The 23,362-nt window shown below is 46.7% G+C and overlaps 1 protein-coding gene, 1 long non-coding RNA gene and 1 pseudogene across 17 annotated transcripts in view; 2 read left to right on the top strand and 1 right to left on the bottom strand.

The window, feature by feature from the left end:
• The first annotated feature begins 1 nt into the window (after position 1).
• On the top strand, positions 2 to 7,825 carry LOC121462498. Its single transcript, XR_005976332.1, has 3 exons — positions 2 to 319; positions 2,427 to 2,601; positions 6,018 to 7,825. It is a non-coding gene; the product is annotated as an uncharacterized LOC121462498 (long non-coding RNA).
• A 2,646-nt stretch (positions 7,826 to 10,471) lies between these two features.
• Positions 10,472 to 23,362, top strand: part of Fnbp1 (formin binding protein 1) — a 124,491-nt gene continuing 111,600 nt past the window's right edge. For all 16 annotated transcript variants that reach the window (XM_041674168.1, XM_041674178.1, XM_041674182.1 and 13 more), the window contains exon 1: positions 10,472 to 10,684. In XM_041674168.1, the coding sequence (XP_041530102.1) occupies positions 10,661 to 10,684 (24 nt within the window). In that variant the 5' untranslated portion in view covers positions 10,472 to 10,660. The remainder of the gene's footprint in view (positions 10,685 to 23,362) is intronic.
• LOC121462893 overlaps positions 11,237 to 23,362 on the bottom strand; it is a 41,382-nt pseudogene continuing 29,256 nt past the window's right edge.

Here is a 23,362-nt window from a genome sequence, read left to right as displayed (position 1 = left end):
CGGAAGTGCTCCAGGACGGGGGTGCGGCCACCACTTCTGAGATCTTTAAGATCATTTTACTTCAAAATACAGCTCTTTGGTCACGCAGGGATTTCAGCGGGCCATCTCGGGACTTTTCAGTTGACTTCTCAGTGCGGACTTCCTGTGAAGCCCCTCTGAGGACCCTGAAGCGTTTGCTATGACAACCATGGCGGGGCAAGACCAACCCGGGCCTCCTTTCTGCCTCGCCGGGCTTGGGGAGTGAGGGACCTGGACCAAAGGCTGGAACCCGCAGTGGCTGCCACACATTCCCTGGCTGTGGACTGGCCTGTCGTCGGTGGTAATAACTTAGAAATTGCTGGCTTGTCTTAGACTGCTTGATTTATTATTATCCTAAGCCCTTTACCACAAACCGCAGACGAAATAGTTGGAGTAACAGGATTTATTGAGTATATATGAAGCAATCATCTAGGCTTTTTTTTTTTGATGGTATTTAATCTTTGGGACAATCTAATCAGATAAGAAGTAGGTGTCAGACTTCTCCCCTGCTACACGTAAGCTCTGAGAATGGTCATTTGGTTCAGGCTGAGCCGGGGATCACATGGAAATTTTTCACTGATGATCATTTTGCTCATGGGATTTCATGCCACCACTAGAGTCTGAGCTGTAATGTCTTCTATTTTCGTCCCTGTGGAAACCTTGCTTCTGGTCCTTGGCATTGAGGACTTGGTAGGAGGTCCCTGATAGCATTGTTTATCAAGGAGTTACAGGAAACAAGTATATTAAAAGTGCTGATTGTCAAGTGTGTTTACTTTTTAAACACCCCCCCCCCCAGCTTTTCAAAACAGTTTCTCTTGCTGTCCTGGAACTTGCTTTATAGACCAGGCTGTCCTCGAACTCACAGAGACCCACCTCCCTCTGCCTCCAGAGTGCTGGGATTAAAGACGTGTACCACCACTGCCTGGCTTTAGGTCCTTGTTTTTAACTGGACACACAAGTAATGTATTTTCATGTGGTGTGTCTGTGTGTGCTAATTATTTAAACAAAACAGGCTATAATAAAAATGACTAGGAATCCCTCTACCAGGCAGCCACCAATGTATAGGTGTGTTGACACCTATGACAGAATCAGATTCCCAAAACTTCTAACTGGAAATAGGAATGGAATATAGAATTTTTGTTTGTTCATCTTTATATATGTATGTGTACCATGTTCAGGTACCTGAGGGTAGAAGGTACCAGAAGATAATGTCAGGTCCTGCTGAGCCATCTCTTCAGCCCAACGTGATGCAAAACAGTCAACTTAAAAATTCATTTGGAAGCTGGGCAGTGGTGGCGCACGCCTTTAATCCCAGCACTTGGGAGGCAGAGGCAGGGGGATCTCTGTGAGTTTGAGGCCAGCCTGGTCTATAAGAGCTAGTTACAGTTACAGGACAGGCTCTAAAAACTACGGTGAAACCCTGCCTCATAAAAAAAAAAAGAAAGAAAGAAAGAAAGAAGAAGAAAAAAATCACTTGTTGCTAGTGGTGTTGACTCACACCTTTGAGAATCTCTGACTGAGTTCAAGACCAGCCAGAAATACACAGGAAACCATGTATCAAAGAGAAAGAAAGAGCCGGGCGGTGGTGGCGCACGCCTTTAATCCCAGCACTCGGGAGGCAGAGGCAGGCGGATCTCTGTGAGTTTGAGGCCAGCCTGGTCTATAAGAGCTAGTTACAGTTACAGGACAGGCTCTAAAAACTACGGTGAAACCCTGTCTCATAAAAAAAAAAAAAGAAAGAAAGAAAGAAGAAGAAAAAAAATCACTTGTTGCTAGTGGTGTTGACTCACACCTTTGAGAATCTCTGACTGAGTTCAAGACCAGCCAGAAATACACAGGAAACCATGTATCAAAGAGAAAGAAAGAGAGAAAGAGAAAGAAAGAAAAGAAAGGAAGGAAGAAATTTAAAAAAAAAACACACAAATCACTTGGGACAATATAGACGTACAGAATTTAAAGTGAGAAGGGGCTCAGTTCCCAGTGTCAGAATCTTCAGAACTGACAAATCTAATCCTTCTCTTGACTAAAAACCAGTGCAAGCCCAGTCACACCCTCTTCAAAGGCAAAAGTAGAGCAGGTAGGTGGAGACACAGAGGTGTAGTTTATCTTAAAATACCTGTAAGTTTCAGGGAGGGAAAGGCAGTAACTACTGGTTGGTGGCTGTCCTTCTCTTCCCTTGGGTGTTGGGCCATCTCTTTTGAATATGCAATCTTCCTGTTTGAGCAGGATTTTCATCTGACTCCCCACCTCTTTACAGATAATGAAGCAGGAAACTCTAGCATTAATCTTTTGCAGCTCTTTGCGGAGAGATGGGAAATGGTTTTCTGAGTGAACTTATGTGATCTATACATATGTTGTGTTGTCTAAAATCAGGAAAGTCTGCCAAGATGCATATGTTCTTTTTTCAGATGAAGTTTGGTTGGGTGAACTAACTCAGAGGCAGTCTGTGCCTGCAGAAATGACCCGCCAGCACACTCATACCCACCCTACTCATGAAGCCCAGAGCAAATCCTCTGTCCTGCCTGCTGTAGAGAAAGACCACTGCATGCTGGGTTAGACTGGACGGCTCCGTAGGGAACCCAGGTCTGTCCGTTTTCTTTCCCAGGTATGAACAGTGCCAGCGAACGCTATGTGACTTTCCAAAGGTCACACAGCCTTTTGAGGAGTTTTAGCAGGGCATCCATAAAACCAGGACTGAAACTTCAATCGCAACAGAAGTGGATCTGGGCTTCTTGCCCGATATTATGAACAGCTTTGTAATTTTTTTTTAAAAAGAAGTTATTATTCTATTCTTACTTTGTGTGTGTGTGTGGGTGGGGGAGTATGTGTGAACACAGGTTTCCTGGAGGCCAAAAGAGTTTTCAGAACCCCTGGAGCTGGAAGGTGGAAGTGAGCCATATGATGTGGGTGCTGGGAATCCAATTCAGATCCTCCACAAGAGCAGTGCGCATGCCTACTGCTGAGCTGCCCCTCCAGCCTCAGCTTTCTGATTTTTGTGGTTTTGTATTTTAAAAAAGGGTAGCAAGCTGGCATGGTAACATAGCTTTGACTTCAGGACAGGAAGTCTGAGATAAAAATCACCTGTTGGGGATGGAGCTTAGCAGCCCAGCATGTGCATGACTGTGATCTGGGATTCAGTTCTCCACACCAGGACACTTAAAAAAATCCTGAAAAAGAGAATAAAAGTGTGAGAAATCTGATACTTTGTTTTGGGGAGCAAGAAGAAAGGCTAAAGACAGTTAAGGGGGAAAATGTAAATGTTTATGTGTATACTTGTATACCTGAGTGTATGTGCATACACACCATATGCATGCAGGAGCCTGCAGAGGCCAAAACAGAGCATCAGCTCCTCTGCAGCTGGAGTTACACATGGTTGTTGGCCACTGTGTGGCTGCTGGGAACTGAAACTGGGTCGTATGGATGGGCAGTCTGTGCTCTTAATTGAGCCATTTCTCCTGCCCCTATTTAAGTGATTTTTACTTGAGAAAAATGTTAAACAGATGAATTTTTCAGAGAGATTTTCCTTTCTTATGTTGTAGTACTGAGACTTCATACATGCTAGACAAGCCCTCGTCCACTGGTCTATAGTCCCATCCTATTTTTTACTTTTTAAAGTTCAGTGCCTAATTGATGATAATAATAATCTGGACTAGAGAGATACTCAGCATTTAAGAGCACTTACTGGCCGGGAGGTGGTGGCACACGACTTTAATCCCAGCACTCGGGAGGATCACTCAGGAGGCAGAGACAGGTGGATCTCTGTGAGTCCGAGACAAGCCTGGTTTATAAGAACTAGTTCCAGCAGAGCAGTGTGGTGTATGCCTTTAATCTCAGCACTCAGGAGGCAGAGGCGGGGGATCTCTGTGAGTTCGAGGCCAGCCTGGTCTACAAGAGCTAGTTCCAGGACAGGCTCCAAAGCTACAGAGAAACCCTGTCTCAAAAAACAAAACCAAAAAAAAAAAAAAAAAAAAGAACTAGTTCCAAGACAGGCACAAAAGCTACAGACAGACCCCACCCCCCAAAAGCACTTACTGATCTTATAGAGGACTGGAGTTTGTTCCCAGCACCAATATGGTGACTGACAGCCACCTATAATCCCAGTTCCAGGGGATCCAGTGCCCTCTTCTGGCCTCTGTGGGCACCTGGCACACATACAAACATGCACATAAATATAATAATGTAATAATAAGAGTGGCGGCGGGGCTGCCTCCCCGGCACCCCAGCCGCCTGCTCGGCTAGCTTATGCCCAGAAATAACAACACACAAACTGTATTCATTTAATCACTGCTTGGCCCATTTTTATCTAGCCTCTTCTAGGCTAACTCTCGCACCTGGACTAGCCCATTTCTTATCATCTGTGTAGCACCGGTCTTACCGGGAAGATTCTAGCCTACGTCCATCCTGGGACGGAGCTTCATCGCGTGCATCTTCCCGGGAGCGGGGAGCATGGCGTCTCTCTGAGGCGTCTGCTCCCAAGAGGAGAGCTGTGGAGACTGAGCTCACTTCCTCTTCCTCCCAGCATTCTGTTCTGTTTACTCTACCTACCTATGTTCTAACCAATAAAATGGGCCAAGGCAGTTCCTTTATTAGCCAATGACCTTCCTCCATCATAATAATAATAACAACAATAAAAGCCATGCATGATGGCACACAATTTAATCATAGCACTTGGGAGGCAGAGGCAAAGGTAGGTGGATCTCTGTGTGTTCGAGGCCAGCCTGGTCTATATAGAGAATTCCAGGACTACATCGTGAGACTCTGTCTCGAAATAATAATAATAAGATGGAGTTGGTGGTTAAGAGCACTTACCTTTTGTCCAGAGGACCCAAGTTCAGTTCCTAGCACCCATATCAGGAAGCTCACAACCACCTGTCAGTCCAGCTCCAGAGGATTCAATTTCTTCCTCTGGCCTCCATGGCACCTCACACACATATACGCATGTACACACATAAGTAAAAATAAAGACCAATAAATAATAAAGTTCAATACCACTTTTTAGAAGGTCTGTCTTTCAGTTTGACTAACCTGAAAACAGAATGTCCAGGTACCTTCAGTTCCTCTTCGTGTGGCAAAGTATCTATTCCAAAGAAGAATTCTGTCTCGTGGTGGTGACACTTTTGCCAAACTTTAAAGTCTTTAGGATCTCTTCATTTTTGAGCCTGGAAATTATGACAAAACTTCCACAAGGCCACACCAGTCCAATCTGCTCAGTGGTTTGTGGGAATGTCTGTCTTTGTGTGTTTGGGAACCCTGTGAACTCAATCGTTATTTTGAAATCCAGAGGAAGGAGCATGGAAGACCCCTTACAAAGTCTTAGAAAACCTGTTACCAGCAGTCGGTGCGGAATGTTCTTCCAATGCTGGGTCCCAGAAAGGTATAACACATGACTTCCTACTTTCCGGAAAAGGTCATTTGTGTAACCAGGATGCTGTGACCAGCACATCTTGTTGAGTAACAAAACAAGTTATGCCTGCTTCTCCCTGGCAGTGCCTTCCAGGGGGCATTAAACCAAGGCACCCACTGGAAAAGCCTGAGGTCAAGAAGGGCAGAGCTCCTTCACCCTGGCTTTGAGCCTGGCTCTCTTTTAATCACGAGCCCTTGCAGTCTGCTGGATCAATTCCAAGTTGCCACTGGTAGGAAATTCGTGTTTGAATTCAAACTTGTAGTTTGAATACAGTGCTATTGATAATACGTACCTGGGCTCAGACAGTTGGAGAAAATAAGACATAACTGCTGTTTGTTTTTCTTTTCACCAAAGGTTTTTTTTTTTTTCAAGACAAGACAGGGTTTCTCTGTAGCTTTCACCAAAGTTTTTATTACGTTTATTTATGTGTGCATTGGGGAGGGGCACATGCCATAGAGAATATGTGGAGGTCAGGGGATGATATTCAAAAGTCTTCTCTTCCCACCATGAGTAACCAGGATGGAACTTAAGTCGGCAGGTTTTTGGCAGCTTGTTTACCTTCTGAGCTGTCCAACAGTTCTGTTTGTCTTTTCAGAAGAGTTCTTTCAGACCCCAAAGTTAACACCGTAAGGAACCAGAGGCTTCTCAGAACTTGGCAACATCCATTGGCCATGTCTTCCAGATTGTGGTGGAGAATTTCAGCATCTCCTGAGACACAGAAGAAAACTTTGAGAACACCTTTTTGGCAACTGAGAAAACATCAGTCCAGTGGCCCCAACACACCTTTCGTGGGCTGAAGGTGCGATGGAAATGAACTTGAGAATCATTTTTCAACCTAGGGACACTGTATATAATCTGCCCAGCTCTGAGCAGCCCATGTTTCATGCTTATACAGTCTTTACAGTCCTTCAGAGAACTCCGTCGTTGGTATTAAAATCTAGTTGCAGTTTTAAGATTACACTCACTAGAAAGTTCCTGCTTTTATCCTGTTCCTAGTTTTTCCGCTTGGCTGCTTCTGGGGTCCCAAGAATGTACAGCCAGTTTTCAATTTACCATGACTCAACCAACAGTTGTGGGTTTCCTGGAATACTAAATGCTTTGTTTTGTATTCAGGTCATTTCAAAGCCAGCCTTGGCTGCATAGTGAGTTTGAAGTCTGCTTAGACTACACGCGGGACCCTGTCTTAAAAAAAAAAACAAAAAACAAAAACAAAACAAACAGTAAACCAGGTTTGATGGCATACCCCTCCCAGCACTCAAGAGGCAGAGGCAGGCAGATCTCTGTGAGTTCAAGACCAGCCTGGTCTACAGAGTGAGCTCCGAGACAGCCAGGGATGCACAAAATAGAAAAGGAGTTTATTAAGATTTAACTCCATTGTAAGTAAAGCTATGGAAAATTTTAAGCTCCACTCAGATAGAAACCATTGACGGGGGCGTCATTAGGAAACTAGTGGGAGACAACCAGTCATCTTGCCCTGCCGTTCTAGCCAAGGGTCTAGCTCTAGCAGCGGTTTGTAAGGTATTGCTTCCTTGCTGTGGCACGCAGGAAAAGGAAAGGAGGCTTGTACTTGTGCCCTCTTTGCTCAACCCTTTGCAGATATTTTCTTTTAGTATTGAAGAAGCCATGAGGTTCCATTGTAAGAGAGGAAACTGAGGTCTGAAGAAGGGAAGCTCTGAGCTGCCCGCCCTGAGCTCTGCATGTCTGAACCTCAGTAAAGTGTGTGTTTGCCCAGCGTTTCAGCCTCCTGGGAGTCTGTGAAGCCCCCTTTTTGTAAATGAGGAAACTGAAGCTCAGACAGCGTAGGTTGCCAGAGGCCACATGCCTAGTAAGGACTGAACTCTGGGATCCTCAGCAATTAATTATAAAACCCTATCTGCCACTGAACAGGTACCTACCTACAAACCCCAAATGAGATGTTCATTATAATTCCATGCAGGGTGAGCACTGTCCAAATCCCTGATAGATTTGCCTCTGACTACTCAGAAGTACCTACGGAAGCAAGAGGACCACCCACCAAAGTTGTGGGCCAGCCTGGGCTATGGAATAAAACCTTATCTCAAAATAAGGGCTCAGAAGAAGGCTCAGCCAGTAAAGGCACTTGTTATCGAGACTGATGACCTAAAGTCAGTTCCTAGGAACCGCATGGTGAAGGAGAAAACAACTCCCACAAGTTGTTCTCTGGCACTATGTGTGTGCTGTATGTGTACTCCCCACACACATACCAAGTACATATAGAAATATAAAAAATTTTATAAAGAAAGCAAACCGCTGGACAGGGGTGGCAAGTGCCTTAAATCCCAGCACTCAGGAGGCAGAGACAGGTGGATTACTGAGTTCAAGGCCAGGAGGCAGAGACAGGTGGATTTCTGAGTTCAAGGCCAGCCTTGTCTACAGAGCTAGTTCCAGGACAGGTTCCAAATCTACAGAGAAACCCTGTCTCAAAAAAAAGAAAAAAGAAAAAAAGAAAGAAAGAAAAAGGGCTGGAGAGATGGCTCAAAGGTTAAGAGGTTAAGAGCACTGACTGTTCTTCCAAAGGTCCTGAGTTCAATCCCTAGCAACCATATGGTGGCTCACAACCATCTGTAATGGGGTCTTCTGGCCTGCAGACATACATGGAAGGAATGCTGTATACATAATAAATAAATAAATATTTTAAAAAGAAAAGAAAAAGAAAGAAAAAAAGAACAGCAGACCAAGCAGCCTAAGAGCTTATGCAGGCTGGGTCTGTGCTGTGTTCGTCAGATGCCTCCCTTTAGGTTAGCCCTTTCATGCCGTCAGATCATTCGAAGGCACAGACCACAGCTTTGTGAGTCAGGCTGGAGCAGGTGTGCAGCTGCGTGAGCATTTGCATAGGGCGAGAACACCCCTGCTAAAAGGTCAATACCGCATTTCTCTTCCATTTTCTGAAGCTTTTGACTGTAAACATTTTCCAGTTACCCTGCAGACTTAAACAAAACAAAACCAGTGAGAGGCACTAAGTGGGCCCAGTTAACTTGGCTCCTGAACCTCCTGTGGCTTTCAAGGGTTCCCTAACAGTTTAGGCATCTCTCTCTTCTACAGTTCCTTCTGCTTCTTCTGCTTCTTTCTCTGTAGGGCACAGGTTGTTCTACCCCCGGCTACACTGTTTTTTGCGAGTGGTCATTCTAGTTTTCTGAAGTTGAGATTAGATCACTTTGTGGACTAAGAAGGAAACAACCAACAAGCAGAGGCACAGGTGACGATAATGATGACGCAGCAGGGTCTTGCTAAGTAACTGGCCATTTCCAACTTTGAGTAGCTAATACCTGTGTCAGTGCTGGGCCTGGGAAGACGGCGTAGTGTGGCTCAGAGCACTGGCTTGATTCTCAGCACCCACACGATGGCTCACAACCTATCTGTAGTTCAGTTCCAGGGGATCTAGCACCCTCTCTGGCCTCCAAGGGCAGCAGACACAAATGTGGTACGGTACACATTAAAAACTGAAACACAACAAAACAACCCTGTGGCCTAGTTAATTAACATTGCTTACATTTTGAAGTCCTCTAACTCACCCTAGCTGGCCGTCCTGACCCTTACATATCCAGCCCAGACTTGGAAAATGTGGGGACAAAATATTTAAAGACACGAAGGATGGGGGAGGGGCTTGTAACTGACAAAAGAGCCCCAAACAGTTTTGATGGTTTCAATGTAACTACCCCACAAAGGAAGTAGGAGGTCTTGAGGTTTGAGGCAATGTTCTGAGCTCCACCCCTCCTTCCTTTTTCTTTCCTTCCTTTTACTTTTTAAACAAAGTATTATTATTTGGTGTTTGATTTTATTTTGTTTTGTTTTAAACAGAGTCTCACTATGGCCTGGAACTTACTGTGTAACCCAGACCTTTAACTCCACCTGCCTATGCCTCCCACCACACCCTTATTGTTATCTAGCTGTCTATTGTTTATTTATTTCTGTATTTTGTCAAGGTTTCACTTTGAAGTCCAGGTCAGCCTGCTTGGTACTTACTACGTGGCTCAGGTTGGCCTCTTCCTGCCTCTGCCTCAAAAGTGCTGAGACTACAAGTGTGGGCTTGCAGTCCACACACTGGGCTGAGATTCATCCTTCAAGGACAATCTTCCAACAGGTTGAAGAGAGCAGGGAGCGGAGAAACGTTTAGAAGAGGGACCTGTTCTGGAGGTCATGGCCCTGAAGAAAAGGTCTCTGCAGTAGCATTCAAAGAAAGAAAAGTTGTGGAGACAGTCTGAGGGATTCTGAGGAAATAGTTGAAAACCCCAGATTCCCCACAGCTACTGAGAAATGACATTCTGTGGAGTTTTGAAAGAGTTAATGGTCCTAATTCTGCACCAGCTACCCCCTGGCCAGTTCACCTTGGTTCACACCACTAGGCCGCGGGCGACTGGCAAACACTGCCTCCCTTTCGTGGCTGGGGCTCTCCTACTAGAGGGGAAATCCGTCCAAGATCACCAGCTTGGAGGCTGGATTTGAACCCTCCAAGTTCTCAGTGGGCCCTAGAGACTCTACGGTCCGTCAGCGGGGTAAGAGGATTTCGTTACTGAGATTCCTGGCTGAACAAGTAGGAAAGGGCTTGTTCTACAGATTATAATTCTTTGGCTGCTCATCCTTCCCTGGTTTCCCGGATCTGCTCGGTCTCTATATTTGCCTCAACGTCACGGTTCAAGGCCCCACTCCCAAGCACGCTGACCGGCTCGTTAGCCTCCACGGTGGCTGGATGGAGGGAGAAACCGCTCTGGAAGCCTCTAAGGTGGGCGCCGGTGGCCGCTGGGCGAAAGTTCTGAAACGCAAAGCTGTGCTCGGAGCAGTGGGTGGAGGGCAGATCGCGAACGGGCCAGTCTGCAAGCAGTGTGCGCGGGTCCCGAGAGCGTAGGGCGCACTAGCTGCCGAAAACCGACGACACGGAGAGGTCCCGAAGGCCTCGCGTCCTTCCGGACCCCCGGCAACCGGGCCAAAGGGAGTCTGGGGGCGGGACGGTCCGCTCGAGCTGTCAGTCCGGCCCCTCCCCGCCCCGCCTTTCGTCCCGCCCCACCCCGCCCCTCGGCTCCGGTGCGGGCGGGCGCGCTGCGGCGGTCGCTGCTGCTGCTTCCTCGGGCCATTTTGCTCCGCGCGGAGAGGTGTAGAGCAGGGCTAGAGGAGGCGCGGGCCAGAGGAAACGGCAGGAGGCGGGCTTCCCGCATTCGCAGTGTCCGGAGGGGCTCAGCGATCGCCGGCGAAGGGGGTCGGGGGCCCTTTCCCGGTCCCTGCAACATGAGCTGGGGCACCGAGCTCTGGGTGAGTGAGGGGCCGGGCCGCGGGCGGCCTGGGCGGGAGGCGCGGCGAGGGGCCTCTGCGTGCGTTGTCGCCCAGCCAGGAAGGAACGCGGATCGGGTGGCCCTGGCGGCCTGAAGCCGGTGCAGGGCTGGGTCCCGTCGCCCGGAGCGGCCACCCGCGGGCGATCCCTGGGGGCGTGGGGCCCGCGCCGTGCCGGACTGCGTAATTGCGCGCACCCTGGACGGAGCTCTGGGGCAGATCTATGCTCCCGGGTGCGGGCGGATCCCGCGCTGCTACCGGGGGCGGGGCGGCCTGGCAGGCTCGGGGTTTCGGGTTTTGAATTTTGGGGTGCTGCGAGAGAGGGATGAGGTCTTCTCTCAGGAAGTGAGGACTTTAGCCCCAGGGCTCTTGGGGCGCACTGTGTAATTCTTTGGGGACAGCTCAGATCCCCAATTTGAGGGGGGCTGCGGCGTTTAGTCCGCAGGAGGACGGCGGTGGGGGGGATCATAAGGATACCACGAAGGGCCGGTTGCTGGGGACCTGTTTCTGTCCTGCTGCCCAGAGGAAACGGTTTCAAGAGGGGTTGGCTTCGTAGGACCCTTCGTTTTGGGGTATAAGTGGGTTAGCGAGCAGCTTGGTGTCTGGAAACGGTCCCACCCGAGGGCGGTCAGAGGACGCCAGGGCAACCCTCAGGCCGTCTCCGGGAAAAAGAGGCTGTTGGCCGAGGGACAGGCCTGTTGCCCTGCCTTCCTCTGGACTGGAGCACCGGGGAAAGGCAGGGCATAGGCTGGCAGTGCAGTGGTCTGGATGTAGGTGGGGACGAAAACGCGGTTATTGCGCCGAAATATGCCCAAGACCAGTCATTCTCAGTGATGGATTCCAAAGTGCCCGCTCTACCTTTCTGAATTCCATTTGTGAAGGGTGTGGAGGAGAAAGTGTGGGGTGGTGTTGAGGTCCAAGATGAGGCCAAGAAATGTCATGTCAAAATAAAACAAGGTTACTGCAGTTAGGAACGCAGCACATCTTCCTTAATTTTCTCCTTTTGCTTCAATTATTTTTACATAACCATTTCTTAACTAAAGTATTCTGTTAATACTAGAATCCTGGGAGCACTGGCTCTTAAATCAGGAGAACTCATTTTATAAACATCTTCTGTCAAAGGAATTCCCATTCATCCTGCTGTCAATGTCAGGTGACTGACACGTGCAAATACCCATTTTGAAAGAATTAAATTAGCACATAGTTTGAAGCACTTGTACTATCCTAGGTTAGGCAAAACTGTAGGCCTTTGGGTGTTCTTTTCTTATTTTTGCTTCCTTCAGTTTTGTTTGGTGGGTTTTGTTGTTGTTGTCGTCATTGTTGTTATGGGGTGGGGGCACCTCAGAAGTCACTTATTCATAGAGCAGGATGGGGTTAGGAATGAAGAACATACATGATTCTGAGTGGTTTGGGGGGGAGGGGGTAGACATTTCCTAGCCGTGCTGGTGATCTAAAGGGCAGGTGACTGGGGCCAGAACCGCAGCATGGCTACTCTGCCTGCCTATCTTTTGGGAGAGGAAGACAGGAAGTCAAAGACAGAAGCAGCCCTGGTGGCTCGCACTGTAGTCCCTACACTGGAGAGGCTGAGGCAGGAGGATTGTTTTGAGTTTACATCCAGCCTGGAATACACAGCGAATCCCCAGATCAGCTGGGTCTGCATGGCATGACCTTGTCTGAAAAAGCAAAGCAAAAAGCTACCGAGTATGTGATTCTGGTAAAATACTTGCCTGGCATGCATGAGGTTCTGGGCGTTGGACCCAGTACCATAGGTAGAGAGAAAAAAGAGAGCGCTTGGGAAATGGGGAAATATTGTTAATGGCAAGAGATATGAAATGTTTGGGTTTGTTTTACTTGGTAAACTTATGCGTTTATGTACGGTTAATAACAAATTGGACAGCCATATTATATATGAAGTATGTGGCAATGAAAAAAGGTAGTTTCAGGGTTTTTTTTTTCTGTTTTGTTTTTAGGGCATGCTGAGTGGAAGTGTTTGCCTTCAGATAGCTTATAGTTTAGTGGAGGGAATAGGTTAGCATATATAACACCCACTAAGAAAACTGGGTGCAAAATCTGTGTTTTAAGGCCAACATGTCCACTATCAGTTAATTTTTCTTTTTAGCAATTTTCTTTTTTATTATTTATTTAATCATTTTATGTATTTGAGTGCGCTGTCTGCGTGTATGCCAGAAGAGGTCATCAGATCCCACTGTAGATGGCTGTGAGCCACCATGTGGTTTTTGGGAATCAAACTCAGGACCTCTGGAAAAGCAGTCAGTGCTGTTAACGGCTGAGCCATCTCTCCAGCCCCTAAATTTTATTATTATTATTTCTTAGCAGTTTTCAAGGAAAAAAAAGAAAAGAAAGAAAAAAGACAGAAAGCCAGCCCAGAGAAACGGAGGGGATCGGGGCTGAGGCAACCGTCTGTGGGTCCAGTGGTCAGAGCTTGGCGGTGTACAGTGCGCCTGGCGGCCAGGCTGCGGCCCTGATTAAGGGCTTTCCTTACATGGTGGCTTTGGGACCTTGCTCATGTGTAATGAGATAATGATGGGGTACTAAAGCCTCACTTGGCAGAATGACGCTTCTAGACGGAGTCGGTTTGGGTGGCCATGAGTGATTGGTGGCTGCCACTCTCGTCGACCTTCACCGATCTCAACAGATTTTATACAGTCTTGGGACTCTAGTGAAAATCTTCTGCCTTCAAATGCCATTCTACAGGAACAGCCCACTCTTAAGCCACATCCTGCTCTGCTAAAGAGTGAGACACTTTTCTTCTAGAAACCTCTTTGTGGCAGAAAGCAGTCGCCATCTAGGTGAGCTGTGAGAAGCTGTAAAATGTCCGGAAGTTATAAAAATTAATGCAAAACTCATAGTTTATAACTGTTAGATTCATGTAGTTGAACATTAGGCCTGTATTTTCATATTGGGAGTGTAATAAAGCCAGGCCTGCTAGTTCAGGTCCGGAATCCCAGCTAGTAGGAGGCTGAGATGGGAGGATGGAAAGTTCAAGGCCTGCCTGGGCAGCTTAGAGTGAAGTTTATGTCAATAATCTTAGAACACAGAAAGGGGTGGAGACGTAGCTCAGAGCTTGCATAGCATACATGGAGCCCTGAAGACAAAACAAAGAATAAATGCCAGTTTTAAATTTTATTTACTTAGTTTTGATTTTGTTTTATTTAGTTTTGTTTTGTGTGAGACAGGGTCTAACTGTGTAGCCCTGGCTGACCTGGAGCTCACTATGTAGACAAACTGGCCTCAAACTCAGAGATTCTCCTTTCTCTGCCTCCTTAAAAGGCAGGTTTGATTCTCTTCTTTTCTTTTCTATTCTTTTCTTTTCTTTTCTTTGGGGGAGATTTTCAAGACAGGTTTTCTCTGTGTAGCCATGGATGTCCTGGATCTGTCTGGACCAGGCTGGCCTCGAACTCACAGAGATCCGCCTGCCTCTGCCTCCCGAGTGCTGGGATTAAAGACGTGCACCACCACTGCCCAGCTTAAATGACAGTTTTAAAATGATTAAGTTAAAGCTAAAACTTTAGCACAATGATAGGTTGCTTGGATAGCATGTGTGAAACCCTAGGTTTATCCCCAGTGTGACAAAGAAATCTTCCAGTAGTTGGCTTATAAAAATCATTTCTGTAACTCTATGACATAGAACAGCTGCTCAGTGCAAAACCCCAATACTCTGCGCAAGTCGCCTTGAACAAGATGAAGGACAGCACTTACCTTCCCGACTGCACTGCTCTACAGGTTTTACCTCTAGCCTGGGACATTCTATATCTATGAATATATCGGTATCATCAACACAGAGCTGGGGTGTAGTGCATTGATGCAGTGATTGCCTGGCATACGTGATGAGACCCTGAGCTACTTTGTTGAGATTGGGGTGTGTGTGTGTGTGTGTGCGTGCGCGTGTGTCTTGTGGAGGCCAGAGGTCCCACACACTAGGAGTACAAGAGAGTACAAGCATTCACTACCATGCCAGGGTATGTTTGTTGTTTTAGGATGTTTTGCCTGCATGTATGTCTGTGTATCACTTGCATGCAGTTTCCACAGTGGCCAGAAGAGGGACAGCGGATCTCTAGAAACTGGCTACAGATGGCTGTGAGCTGCCTCCTGGATGCTAGCAACTAAACCCAGGTCTTCTGGAAGAGCAGCCAGTGCTACTGACCACTGAGATACACCTCCAGCCCTGACATCAGGCTTTTGTTTTTGTTTTATGCATGTACTTTTTTGTTGTTGTTGGTGGTGGGTTTTTGGTTTTGGCTTTTTTTTCTCCCAAGACAGTGTTTTATGTGTGTGTGTGTGTGTGTGTGTGTGTGTGTGTAGCCCTGATTGTCCTGGAACTTGCTCTGCAGACCAGGCTGGCCTCAAACTCACATAGATCCACCTGTCTCTGCCTCCCTAGTGCTAGGATTAAAGGCGTGCGCTATTACTACCCAGCCAGGCTATTTTTTATGTGGGTCCTGGGGGTTGTGATCTTTATGGTGACATGTTGAGACTTCTTCCCTGCTCCAACTTGTTGCCACTGTGGTCACTCACTGGTGAAAGGACAAGAGTTTGTTACATTAGGGTGACCTTTTTGTTATTGTTCCTGATTATTGGAAGACAATGACAGGTTACTGAGCCATCAGCTCACCTATTTTTTTTTCTTAAAGCTTTCTCGTTAGCGTGAAATATGAAAAAAATCATTGGAAAATTTAGCTTTCATCTTTACTTCGTCTGAGTTCGAAGCTGGCTCAGTGACAGGCCCAGGTTTTGCTGTCTCCTGGTATCCTGTCAGCCATCTTTAATCTTCACTCAGTATCTCGCGAGGAATGAATTAGCCAAGTGTAAATGAAGAGAAACCCGAAAAGCACGCTGGCCAGCACACTAAGAAGCTACCTGCAGAGATCATGTGTGTTTTTTTTCTAGCTGTGTTTTTAAGATAGTGCCAGGCTCATCACGTATACGGAAGTGCCGCCACTAACATTGATGGTGGTGTATGCTTTTTATGAGGCAGCAACGTGAGCTGAGCACTTGGGAAGCAGAGGCAGGTAGATCTCTGAGTTCCAGGCCAGCCAGAGCTACCTAGTGAGACTCCATCTTGGAAATGAGGTATCAGTGTCAGATGCTTCGAAAGACTTTCGGGGCAACTCAATAAGATTCAATAAAAAATACAAGAGGCTACAGATGTGGTCCAAAGGTAGAGAGGTAGAGAGCTTGTGCAGTGTATGCGAGGCCCTGGGCTCTATCTGCTGTCCTGGGAACAAGACCTGGCTTGATGTAGGCGCTTAATAAATATTTATTAAATGAGGGAGTGAATCCTTTCCCCCATTATGGTTTAACATTTGATTGTGAAAATTCAAATCAACCTAATCACAATACTTTCCTGCATTTTGGCAAACGTGTACACACACACAATGTATACACTAATATGTATATATTATATATAAAATTATATGTAACATGCATATGTTATTATTTTGCATGTATGTTCATATATATTCCTAGATAACATAAAAAATAGGCTTTTCTAGGACAGTTTGAGATTCCCAGTAGAAGTGAGGAGGTGACACAGAGATTGTCGCTTCCCCCTGTGCCCTTTGTCCCACATGAACCAGTCTGGGCAACTTTTCGCTCTCATCCTCCACGTGCTTTGGCGCACACTTCCACTCCCACTATGCATGCACAACACAAACACACACACAGATATAAAAATTGCTTTGAAAAGCAGTTTCTTCTCTGTGGGTCAGAGCACTCATGCCCAGAAGCTAAAGGCGTTACATTAGGACACTTTAGTTTTATTTTATTTATTTATTTTCTGAGACAGACTTTCTCTGTAGCTTTGGAGCCTGTCCTGGAACTAGCTCTTGTAGACCAGGCTGGCCTCGAACTCTTAGAGATCTGCCTGCTTCTGCCTCCTGAGTGCTGGGATTAAAGGTGTGCGCCACCACCACCCGGCCACAGGAAACTTTATAATGTGTTAAGGTGTTAAACTAGGCAATGCTGATTCCTTTTCAGCTGGAAGTAGTGAGGATTAACAATTTCTGGTTTGGGAGATGTGTGAACTTGACCTCCTGGGGAGTCACCCTGTGTTAGGAAAACCAGTAGGTCACTGCAGGTGTCCCGCAGTCTCCACCCAGCCATCAGGGAGATCCCTGGAGACTCACCTTGAGCAGAGATGGCCACCGTCTATCCCCACCTTGGCTCTCATCTTGCGTAGTCCTTGCTTGGGATGATGGTATGTGATCAAGGCCTTGACTTAGAGGATGAGCAAAGCCCAGGGAGGCTGCTTGTCACACGCCCTGACACACCGCAGTGATCCCATTGTAACAATCCGAGATCAGGCAGATTGAGCCTCTTGTGGGTAAACGGCTCACCCAAGATCAGAGTCAGGGGTCCTGCTCTGCGGTACTCAGAAATGGTCTGACTGATTTATTTAGTCCTGAGAACAAACCTAGGCCTCTCACATACCAGGTAAGCTCTCTACTGAATCAGCCCTGGTGCCTCTCCTTCTTTAAATTAAAAAAGTTTATTTTCCATTTAGACTGTATTTCTCTGGGTATCCCTGGTTGTCCTGAAACTTATTCTGTAGACCAGCCTGGCCTCGAACTTACAGAGATCTGTCTGCCTCTGCCTCCCAAGTGCTGGGATTAAAGGCGTGCACCACCACTGGGCTGGCTTTAACATTTTTTTTTAAATATTTATTTATTTATTTATTTATTTATTTATTTATTATGTATACAATATTCTGCCTGTGTGTATGTCTGCAGGCCAGAAGAGGGCACCAGATCTTATTACAGATGGTTGTGAGCCACCATGTGGTTGCTGGGAATTGAACTCAGGACCTTTGGAAGACCAGGCAATGCTCTTAACCACTGAGCCATCTCTCCAGCCCCTGGCTTTAACATTTTTATTTATTAATTTTGTATGCCTGTGGTATGGGGGTACACATGTACCCGGACAGAAGGGAGGTCAGATGACAGCTAGCTGAGGCTGGTTCTTTTCTTCCACAGAATGGGTTCCTGGAATCAAATTGGGGGTCATTAACTTGGTGGCAGACTCCTTTCCCGTGGAGCCATTTTACCAAACCAAAGGGTTTTTTGTTTTTGTTTCTTTTCCCCCTGAGACAGGGTTTCTCTGTAGCTTTGGTGCCTGTCCTGGAACTAGCTCTTGTAGATCAGGCTGGCCTTGAACTCACAGAAATCCACCTGCCTCTGCCTCTGCCTCTCAAGTGGTATTAAAGGCATGCACCCGCCACCACCACCCGGCTTTTCTAAAGATTATTTTAAAGGCAAGCATTGGGGCTCACAACTGTAACCCCAGCACTCTGAAGTTGAGTCAAGAGGATCTCAGCAAGTTTGAGGTCAGTCTGGGCTACATAGCAAGATACACAAAAAACTAATTTTATTCTTTAAGCATTTTGTTTTGTTGTTTTTTTTCTATTGTTTGTTTGAGTGTTTTAATATATAAATTTTCTTTTTTTTTGGTGTTGTTTTTTGTTTTGTTTTGAGGCAGGGTTTTTCTAGCTGTCTGGAACTCGTTCTGTAGACCAGGCTGGCCTCAAATTATATAGAAAATTTTAAATAAACTTTGTACCTAGTGTGCCCTCGCAGGGTCCTCAACAGTCTCAACTGGACGCTCTAATGCCTTCCTGCTCCCTGGTTTTCTGGGGAACCATGTCTGGGCCGCATGTGCTCCCCACTGTTTCAAATACGGAAGAAGGAGAGCTAGAATTCATTAGGTATCTAGTGGCAATAAGCACCTCCTTGCTGAACCTAAGGAACTAGTTAGTTCCAGTTTCTAGATGAGGCTCGGGCTGGTGGAGCCACTCCCCACGCTCACCCCTGAGTGCTGCTCCCGTGTAAATGAAACTTTCTCTTCCTGGCACCAAAGTCAGCCAGTAATAGTTCAAAGTTTGTTTCTGTCTGAGTAGTCATGGTTCCCTGTCCCCCTTGCTCACTCCTGTTTCCCTTGTCAGCCATACAGGCTTGGGTCCCTAAAACTTTTGTTTTGTTTTGGTGCTGGAGTTGAACCTAGGGCATGACACAAGTTTGTTAAATATTCTTCCAAGGGCTGTTGAGCTGGCTTAAAGGTTAAGACCACAGATGTTCTTCCAGAGGACCTGGGTTCGAATCCCAGCACCCACCTGTTACTTCTGTTCTAGCAGAATCCAATGCACTCTTTGGATGCTGAGGGCATTTCTCATACATGGTGCACAGACACACATGCAGGCAAAGCAACTGTACACATAAAATAAATATTTTAAAAATCCTCTTCCACCGAAATTTATCCCCCCCCCTTTTATTTTCCTTTTAGAGTCTCAGTAAGATGTCTAGACTGACCTTGCGCTCTGGAGCCCAGCCTAGTTTTGTGTTTGAATCTTCTGCCTCGTTTCTCCCACAGTTGTGATCACTGGGCTGTGCCTCAGGCCTGGCTCATGAAACGTTTGATGCTGCTGTCTTATTGAGAAGGTGTGGTTAGGCTAACTGCTGTGGACTACGGGCCCGGTAGACATGGCTGTGAATGGAAGCTGGCGGGTGTCAGTGGTCCAGCAATTCCTTCATTTTTCTTTTTTTTCTTTTTCTTTTTTTCTTCTCTTTTCTTTTTCCAAGGCAGGGTTTCTCTATGTGGTAGCCTTGGGTATCCTGAAACTCGCTCTGTAGACCAGGCTAGACTCGAACTCAGAGATCGGCCAGCCTCTGCTTCCTGAGTGTGTGTGCCACAACTCCTGGCTCCCCTCCTTTGTATTTGTTTGGTTTTTGGTGCTGGGAACAGAACTCAGGTGTTTTTCTTTTCCTAAAGATTCATTATTTTCTGTTTTATGTGTATGTGTGAGTGCCTGCCTACATGCGTGTGTTCCACGTGTGTGCTGATACCCAAGCAGGGAGGCTAGAAGACAGTGTCGGATCTCCTGCAGCTGGAGTTGCAGGCAATTGTGAGCAGGCTGGTGTAGGTGCCAGGTTCTTCTGCAAGAGCAGTTAAGCTCTCTCAGCTGAGCATCTTTGTATCCCCAGGAGCCAGGTTCTCATGAATGCCGGGGAAGTCTTAGCCCAGCATTCCATCTCCCAAATACCACCCCCCATTTAAAGACATTAGTTCATATGGGTCTTAGCCAGAATAGTAGAAAAGTGTTGGTTTTTTGTTTGTTTTGGTAGGTATTTTGTTTGTTTGTTTTTCTAAGAAAGTATGTTTGAAAAGTATTTTTAACTAAATTGAGAAAGAATAAGAGGGAGAATAGCTATTGGCCACTTTGTGGGTATTCCGGATATCCTATGTAAGGCTTTCAAAGGTTCTAGTTAGTCATTTGTTTGTTTGTTTTGGTGTGGTGTGGTGTGGTGTGGTGTGTGTGTGTGTGCGCGCACCTGTGTAGACAGAGGTTGACTTCATCTTGTTTTCCTCTGTCAGCCTTATCTTTTTTTGTGTGAGGCAAGGTCTCTTGCTCACCCTGCAGGTCTCTTGCTTCTGCTGGGTGGGCTGGCTGACACCTGTCTGTCTCTGACACACCTCTCACACCTCCCAGTGCTGACTTTTTCTCCTTGTGGAATTTGAATGTGAGTCCTCAAGCTCTAGTGACTGGGCCACCACCCTCATCTCTCAGTGTTTTGGTTCTTGAGATAAAGATTTCAAACGCTTCCTCTACTCTCCATGGCAAAAAGAAACATGGACCTTTAAAGGGAGCTGGTCCCCTTGGGCTTATATTTATTTATGCCCAGCCCAAGTTGTGTGCGGGTTCCAGAGATGGGATGGCATTTCCCTGGGGAGAAATGGTGCATAGATCTCCCCCTGAGAGAGCAACACTGCAGAATGGGGCTGGTGACACCGGGCTGGTCATCTCTGTCCCTCGCTTTCTGACCTCTGCATTGTGGTGATGCTGTCCTTCCCGGGGAGGCATTGGGGCGAGTGCTCGCTTGCCTGTACCGTGAGTCTGGTGCGAGCCAGAGAGTCAGTGGGAGCTATATTGAAGAGGAGGGCTATGGGAAGAAAAGCCCTGGTCCTTGGGCATGAACTAAGGACTCTTGATGCTAGCTGGTTTCACAAAGGCTTGGCATCACGGCACTCTGCCTTCCGGTTTTCACACAGACTCTTTGTCCTTTGATTTAAAATTGATTCTTTGTATGTGTTAACAATAAAATAAGACAACCTGATATTCGGCTGGGTGTGGTGGGTCACGCCCAGAGTCCCAGTACGTAGGAAGCAGAGTCTTGGAAGTTTAGGGTCGCCCAGAGTCCCAGTACGTAGGAAGCAGAGTCTTGGAAGTTTAGGGTCTTCTCATCTACATATGAAGTTTGAGGTCAGCCCAACATAAAACCGTCTCAAAAACCGACAAACATAAAAACAAACAAACAAGCAAAAAACAAAACAAAAAAACGCATCAAAACAAATTGATCTTTGAAAAATGCCTACAAGACACTGTTTTGTAAAGCAGTCTAGCTCTCAGGAGGTCATACTACAGTGTGTTTTCCTTTTTCTTTAAAGAAAAGAAAAGAAAGAAACTGAGCATGGTGGCATACGCCTTTAATCCCAGCACTCAGGAGGCAGAGGCAGGCGGATCTCTTGAATGCGAGGCCAGCCTGATCTACAAAGCAAGTTCCAGGACAGCCAGGGCTACACAGACAAACCCTGATGTGAAAAACCAAGGAAAAAAAAGAAGATTAAAAAAAAAATAAGCCCTCGAAACACTATACTGTGGCTGCAGAGACAGCTCAGCTGTTAAGACTACTGACCATGCTTGCACAGGATTGGGGTTCGGTTTTCAGCACCCCAGCTGCCAACCAACTGTAACTCCATCCAGTTCCAGGGGATCCAAATCCTCTTCTGGCTTTTGGACACCTGTGCACATGGGGTGCACATACGCTCAGACACACACATAAAACAAATAAATAAAAACCCACTTGTACCGGCTGGTTTTGTGAGTCAGCTTGACACAAGCTAGAGTCATCAGAGAGCCTCAGCTGAGGAAATGCCTCCATGAGATCCAGCTGTAAGGCATTTTCTTAATTACTGATCAATGGGCGAGGGTCCAGCCCATTGTGGGTGGGGCCATCCCTGGGTTGCTGGTCCTGAGTTCTATAAAAAAACAGGTTGACCAAGCCATGGGGAGCAAGTCAGTAAGGAGCACCCCTCCATGGCCTCTGCATCAGCTCCTGCCTCCAGGATCCTACCCTGTTTGAATGCCTGTCCTGATTTCCTTCAGTGATGAACAGCAATGTTGAAGTGTAAGCCAAATAAACCCTTTCCTCCCCAACTTGCTTTTTGGTCATGGTGTTTTGTTGAAGCAATAGAAACCCTGACTAAGACACCACTGTCCTAAGGTTTACTGTATACTTGAGTCTACTAAATATATAATTTTAAGATATCCTAGAGTTTAATAGTTCTCTTGGGCTATTTTTACCACTTTTTAAAGCAGATACTTAAGTCACATACTTTCTCCCCTCACAAAATTGGGTACTTGCCACTTGAGACATCTAATAAATTATTCTGCATATCAGCTTAGCTCAGGATCGATTTCTTCTCAACAAAGATAACTTAGATTTAAAAATATTTACTTTAGGAACGATGTATGTGGACATTTCTGTAAGTGTTTAGACAAAGATGTTTGGATTGCCTGGGTGTCTGTGAGTGTGTAAATAGAAATTTCACTGTGGCTCTGAATATTTTCAATCTCCTTTAATTGTGTGTTTTTTGGGGGGGCAGGAGCAGGGCTGGTGTCTTCCTTTACTTCTTGTCCCCTTCTTCCTTGACACAGGGTCCCACTGTATCTGAAGCGCTTCACTTCTTAGGTCAGACTGGCTGGCCAGCAAACCCCTGAGATCTGTCTCCAGTATCAGGATGATAGGCACCTTTGGCCATGCCCGACCTCTGTGTGGGTCCTGGGGATTCAAACTCAGGTCTTCATGCGTGCATAACGGCACTTCTAGCCTCCGAGACACTCCCCAGCCCGTGTGTGTGATGTTCTTAATTGTCGTTATTATTCTGGACAAATGTCAGTGGGAAACAGTGACATGACAACACCATCGACTGGAAAGAAAATGAAGACAACTGGCCATGTGCCAGGTGAGCGCAGCAGGGGTGGCAAGCGTGGGTGGCGTGGCAAGCGTGGGTGGCGTGGCCTTTGTGCAACTTACCTTCCATTCTATTTTTTGAGCTTCTAAGAGTATGGTTGGGGTTCTTGCCTTCCAGCGGTTTAGGGTGTGATAAGAAGGTAGGCAGGAAGTGACAGCAGGATGGGGGCTGGGGAGATGGCTCAGCAGTTAAGAGCACCGGCTGTCCTTGTTGAGGACCTGGCTTTGGTTCCCAGAATTCATTGTGTGCCGCTCACAAGCCCTAAGGAATCCCACACCCTCTTCTGTGCCCTGCAGACAGGCACTGCACACAGAAATTCAAATAAGAGGGCTTAGCTCTGTTGGGAAAGAGTTCCATCCGGGTGGAGTGCTGAGGAGTAGTCAAGGAAGCCTGGATCAGGTCGGGTGGAGACAAAACTACCTTTCCAGGAAAGAGGAAGCGAAAGACAAAGGATGAGTGAGGTGTGAGAGGACCCAGAGCTCTCCATTGAGCCAGGTGTGTGCCTGGGTTGTAGAAGGGGCCTGAGAAAGTGGCACAGCCCAAACCGCTGTGGAATTGGCTTCCCCCTCAGAACAGGTCAGAAACACCTTCCAGCTGTAGGTAACTAGCCAGGTTCCT

Source organism: Microtus oregoni, unplaced genomic scaffold, assembly GCF_018167655.1.
Source record: "Microtus oregoni isolate MIOR12 unplaced genomic scaffold, Mior012 000025F_ref0000491, whole genome shotgun sequence".
Classification (NCBI taxonomy): Eukaryota; Metazoa; Chordata; class Mammalia; order Rodentia; family Cricetidae; genus Microtus; species Microtus oregoni.
Note: the sequence above shows the minus strand (reverse complement) of the source record. Positions and strands in the feature narration are given on the sequence as shown.